The sequence below is a fragment of the Vicia villosa genome, linkage group LG1 (assembly GCF_029867415.1).
Source record: "Vicia villosa cultivar HV-30 ecotype Madison, WI linkage group LG1, Vvil1.0, whole genome shotgun sequence".
In the NCBI taxonomy this organism is placed as follows: Eukaryota; Viridiplantae; Streptophyta; class Magnoliopsida; order Fabales; family Fabaceae; genus Vicia; species Vicia villosa.
In genome coordinates, this window is record NC_081180.1 from 79,827,133 (window position 1) to 79,833,354 (window position 6,222).

The 6,222-nt window shown below is 27.9% G+C and overlaps 2 protein-coding genes across 2 annotated transcripts; both read right to left on the reverse strand.

Moving 5' to 3' along the window:
* Window positions 1–1,960: 1,960 nt before the first annotated feature.
* Window positions 1,961–2,593, reverse strand: LOC131610423 (agamous-like MADS-box protein AGL62). The gene has a single exon (XM_058882372.1). The coding sequence runs from the start codon at window positions 2,591–2,593 to the stop codon at window positions 1,961–1,963; it is 633 nt and encodes a 210-aa protein (XP_058738355.1).
* A 1,960-nt stretch (window positions 2,594–4,553) lies between these two features.
* Window positions 4,554–5,186, reverse strand: LOC131610431 (agamous-like MADS-box protein AGL62). The gene has a single exon (XM_058882385.1). It carries the CDS (start codon window positions 5,184–5,186, stop codon window positions 4,554–4,556), a length of 633 nt encoding a protein of 210 aa, XP_058738368.1.
* Between the last annotated feature and the right edge of the window lie 1,036 nt (window positions 5,187–6,222).

Sequence of the window (6,222 nt, forward strand, 5' to 3'; positions counted from 1 at the left end):
GATCAGAGCATAACAGAAATAAGAGAAAAAATGGTGTGTTTGTAACTTTAGATTAGAAATGACATAAAGATAATTGGGTATGAAGGAGTCATTTTATAGCCAAATTTTGTGTCTATGTATTTTCATTCTGGTATTGTGATTTGACTTAGAAAACCAAATAACGGAAATATATTTCAAACATCGTACCTTTTCGTAACATTTAAAATTTACTACATTAAGAATTCTTATTAAATCTCTTTTTAAATAGCTTATATGACAGAAAAATTAATGTAAGAAAAAATGGCGCTATTTTGACAATTTGTATATATTTTAGTTTATTTAGAAAAATTAAAAAGTTGCATTTAAATATTTTCATGTATTTGAAAATTCAATCATATTATTATTGTCTTTACTTTAGAATCTCAAATTTCCAATGCATTAAATGAATTTAGTTTTTCGTACACGGTTAAAATATCCGCCACAAAATTTGTTTTATTTTTTGAAACATATTTTTAAAAACTGATATAGATGTACAAATGATTTGAAAAATAGTATTATCAAACTTTAAAAATATATTAATTAAGATTATAAAATAAAACATTTCGAATTAAATAATGGTATATGATAATACGAGTCTGTTAATTAAATAAAATGAATGCGAATAATTCAATTTCTAAAAACAAAGTAGCATTTAGAAATCACAATTTATTATTTTTTCTTTTTGAATTTATTTTATCAATACCACATGAGATGAGATTCGAAAGACAAGAGGCAACTCTAAAAAAAGTCATAGTTAAATTATTGACAAAAATACGTCAAATGTAAAAATTAATTTTAAAATGCCATGATTCATATATAAAATTGATGGTATGAATATTATAATTATATCGTATTTAAACCTTAATTTCCTTATGGTTCTAATATAATAAAATTATTGCATTTACTCAACTAGATTAAGTGATTTTTCTACCTTTTTATAATAGGAGAATTTTCCATCTCTTTTTAGTGTGATTGTGCAACTTTTTTGTTTATAAATTATTTTATCTTTCCACAAAGTGTCAATTTTAAGTTCACAATAAAGAGAATTTATATATGTATTTTCCAACACTATGGGATTGTCACATATGGTCTAATTTTATTTTATTTTATAGATTTTACACTTAAACATGTATTAATTTTAAGTGTCAAATTTTTAACGCCACACAATTCACACATTAGAAGTTTTAAAATCTAATGGTCTAAAAATTTAATGATTTCAACTTTAATTATTTTAAATTAAAAAATTAAATTTGAATGGTTCGATCTTGACTGGACATCATTAATACTCCAAATACCATGGTAATTAAAATCGTACCGGTTCAAAGTCCGGTTCGATTTTGATTACCTTGCCAAATACGTGTACAACGATTGCTGAGAAACTCGGTGTGTCACAAAATCTTAGCACACTCTATAATGAGCTTGCATATAATCCTATGCCAAATATACAATCTCGAGCAGAAGTTAAGCTCCACAATTAAAATATGAAATCAGTTGAAAGTACTCCTTATTTGTGAAACCCAACAACATTAAATTACCACGATGTCTCTAAAACTATACACAATATGCATTTATCCCACCATTAAACACCTACTCATTCATAAATGAAAAAAGAAATTATCAATTATTATAGATGTGTAGTAAGAAAATGAACTAATACAAATAATAGTAATTAAAAGACATAGGCACATGTACCGTCCGCTGTGTATAAATATATAAGAGAAAAAACATAATAATATGTTATACTAGTTATTGATTCTTAATTTTAAAAGATAATAAAATTATCATTAAGCATACGAAGTATGCGATCAACATAAACAAAATTTAGACAAAAATAAGCATAGAAAAGAACCAATAACGTAAAATGGGTTTTTAATTCCATTTTGTTGAAGCCATGGTGATGTTTTCTTGATCCATAACATAACTAAGGATGCAACACGTGGTTCTAAAAATATTGTGGTGAAAACATTTGACCTTGTTTAGGAATTAATTGGTGCTGGAAAGGGATGCTAGAGGATGAAGCATTGTCAACATAAAATGGAAGAGTTTGAGTAGAAGTATCATGAATTACACGCCTATCACCTTGTTGTGAAACAAGATTCTTAAGCTCCTCCAAAGCCTTCTTGAATATTTCAAGTTGAGCCCAATTCATCCTATCAATTGAACAAGTCCCCCAAAACCGAGCCTTAGCCGCTTTGCACATATGGCTTAATTCAGCACCAAGAATCTTTTCAACATCTAGTGTGTTGTTGATTTGAGCCAGCTTAGCATTGAGATCACACGCATTAGCTCTACGACGAGCCTCAATGAATTTCATGGTGTCATTGTTTTCGGGTGGAACTCGAGAGAGATATCGATCTATGACTAAATCAATATTAGGGTGACCAAAAGAAAATACCTTTTCAGTTGGTGAGAATACAACAAGAGCGATTTCTGCATCACATAGGGTGCAAAGTTCACTAGCTTTCTTGAAGAGTCCGCTACGACGTCTTGAGAAAGTCACTTGCAGGTTACTCTCGTTGCTCATCTTTTTCATTTCGATCTTTTGACGGCCTCGACTTTTCCTTCCGCTTGACATGATCAGAGCATAACAGAAATAAGAGAAAAAATGGTGTGTTTGTAACTTTAGATTAGAAATGACATAAAGATAATTGGGTATGAAGGAGTCATTTTATAGCCAAATTTTGTGTCTATGTATTTTCATTCTGGTATTGTGATTTGACTTAGAAAACCAAATAACGGAAATATATTTCAAACGTCGTACCTTTTCGTAACATTTAAAATTTACTACATTAAGAATTCTTATTAAATCTCTTTTTAAATAGCTTATATGACAGAAAAATTAATGTAAGAAAAAATGGCGCTATTTTGACAATTTGTATATATTTTAGTTTATTTAGAAAAATTAAAAAGTTGCATTTAAATATTTTCATGTATTTGAAAATTCAATCATATTATTATTGTCTTTACTTTAGAATCTCAAATTTCCAATGCATTAAATGAATTTAGTTTTTCGTACACGGTTAAAATATCCGCCACAAAATTTGTTTTATTTTTTGAAACATATTTTTAAAAACTGATATAGATGTACAAATGATTTGAAAAATAGTATTATCAAACTTTAAAAATATATTAATTAAGATTATAAAATAAAACATTTCGAATTAAATAATGGTATATGATAATACGAGTCTGTTAATTAAATAAAATGAATGCGAATAATTCAATTTCTAAAAACAAAGTAGCATTTAGAAATCACAATTTATTATTTTTTCTTTTTGAATTTATTTTATCAATACCACATGAGATGAGATTCGAAAGACAAGAGGCAACTCTAAAAAAAGTCATAGTTAAATTATTGACAAAAATACGTCAAATGTAAAAATTAATTTTAAAATGCCATGATTCATATATAAAATTGATGGTATGAATATTATAATTATATCGTATTTAAACCTTAATTTCCTTATGGTTCTAATATAATAAAATTATTGCATTTACTCAACTAGATTAAGTGATTTTTCTACCTTTTTATAATAGGAGAATTTTCCATCTCTTTTTAGTGTGATTGTGCAACTTTTTTGTTTATAAATTATTTTATCTTTCCACAAAGTGTCAATTTTAAGTTCACAATAAAGAGAATTTATATATGTATTTTCCAACACTATGGGATTGTCACATATGGTCTAATTTTATTTTATTTTATAGATTTTACACTTAAACATGTATTAATTTTAAGTGTCAAATTTTTAACGCCACACAATTCACACATTAGAAGTTTTAAAATCTAATGGTCTAAAAATTTAATGATTTCAACTTTAATTATTTTAAATTAAAAAATTAAATTTGAATGGTTCGATCTTGACTGGACATCATTAATACTCCAAATACCATGGTAATTAAAATCGTACCGGTTCAAAGTCCGGTTCGATTTTGATTACCTTGCCAAATACGTGTACAACGATTGCTGAGAAACTCGGTGTGTCACAAAATCTTAGCACACTCTATAATGAGCTTGCATATAATCCTATGCCAAATATACAATCTCGAGCAGAAGTTAAGCTCCACAATTAAAATATGAAATCAGTTGAAAGTACTCCTTATTTGTGAAACCCAACAACATTAAATTACCACGATGTCTCTAAAACTATACACAATATGCATTTATCCCACCATTAAACACCTACTCATTCATAAATGAAAAAAGAAATTATCAATTATTATAGATGTGTAGTAAGAAAATGAACTAATACAAATAATAGTAATTAAAAGACATAGGCACATGTACCGTCCGCTGTGTATAAATATATAAGAGAAAAAACATAATAATATGTTATACTAGTTATTGATTCTTAATTTTAAAAGATAATAAAATTATCATTAAGCATACGAAGTATGCGATCAACATAAACAAAATTTAGACAAAAATAAGCATAGAAAAGAACCAATAACGTAAAATGGTTTTTTAATTCCATTTTGTTGAAGCCATGGTGATGTTTTCTTGATCCATAACATAACTAAGGATGCAACACGTGGTTCTAAAAATATTGTGGTGAAAACATTTGACCTTGTTTAGGAATTAATTGGTGCTGGAAAGGGATGCTAGAGGATGAAGCATTGTCAACATAAAATGGAAGAGTTTGAGTAGAAGTATCATGAATTACACGCCTATCACCTTGTTGTGAAACAAGATTCTTAAGCTCCTCCAAAGCCTTCTTGAATATTTCAAGTTGAGCCCAATTCATCCTATCAATTGAACAAGTCCCCCAAAACCGAGCCTTAGCCGCTTTGCACATATGGCTTAATTCAGCACCAAGAATCTTTTCAACATCTAGTGTGTTGTTGATTTGAGCCAGCTTAGCATTGAGATCACACGCATTAGCTCTACGACGAGCCTCAATGAATTTCATGGTGTCATTGTTTTCGGGTGGAACTCGAGAGAGATATCGATCTATGACTAAATCAATATTAGGGTGACCAAAAGAAAATACCTTTTCAGTTGGTGAGAATACAACAAGAGCGATTTCTGCATCACATAGGGTGCAAAGTTCACTAGCTTTCTTGAAGAGTCCGCTACGACGTCTTGAGAAAGTCACTTGCAGGTTACTCTCGTTGCTCATCTTTTTCATTTCGATCTTTTGACGGCCTCGACTTTTCCTTCCGCTTGACATGATCAGAGCATAACAGAAATAAGAGAAAAAATGGTGTGTTTGTAACTTTAGATTAGAAATGACATAAAGATAATTGGGTATGAAGGAGTCATTTTATAGCCAAATTTTGTGTCTATGTATTTTCATTCTGGTATTGTGATTTGACTTAGAAAACCAAATAACGGAAATATATTTCAAACGTCGTACCTTTTCGTAACATTTAAAATTTACTACATTAAGAATTCTTATTAAATCTCTTTTTAAATAGCTTATATGACAGAAAAATTAATGTAAGAAAAAATGGCGCTATTTTGACAATTTGTATAAATTTTAGTTTAATTAGAAAAATTAAAAAGTTGCATCTAAATATTTTCATGTATTTGAAAATTCAATCATATTATTATTGTCTTTACTTTAGAATCTAAAATTTCCAATGCATTAAATGAATTTAGTTTTTCGTACACGGTTAAAATATCCGCCACAAAATTTGTTTTATTTTTTGAAACATATTTTTAAAAACTGATATAGATGTACAAATGATTTGAAAAATAGTATTATCAAACTTTAAAAATATATTAATTAAGATTATAAAATAAAACATTTCGAATTAAATAATGGTATATGATAACACGAGTCTGTTAATTAAATAAAATGAATGCGAATAATTCAATTTCTAAAGACAAAGTAGCATTTAGAAATCACAATTTATTATTTTTTCTTTTTGAATTTATTTTATCAATACCACATGAGATGAGATTAGAAAGACAAGAGGCAACTCTAAAAAAAGTCATAGTTAAATTATTGACAAAAATACGTCAAATGTAAAAATTAATTTTAAAATGCCATGATTCATATATAATGTAACACCCATATATAAATACATGCATCAAATCATATAAGTATACATGAATCCAAGTATTTGGTACTGAAATACCAATAAGTTCCTAGACAACACATTATACATATAAATGCCCAAATACTAAAGTTCTACACAATGGCATAATACATACAAGATGTTCAAAATAAAAAGCTAAGAACTAGATCAGACAATGATCTC

Coding starts and splice junctions, on each gene's coding strand:
- LOC131610423 (XM_058882372.1), bottom strand. CDS start 2,593: ATGTCAAGCGGAAGGAAAAGTCGAGGCCGTCAAAAGATCGAAATGAAA.
- LOC131610431 (XM_058882385.1), bottom strand. CDS start 5,186: ATGTCAAGCGGAAGGAAAAGTCGAGGCCGTCAAAAGATCGAAATGAAA.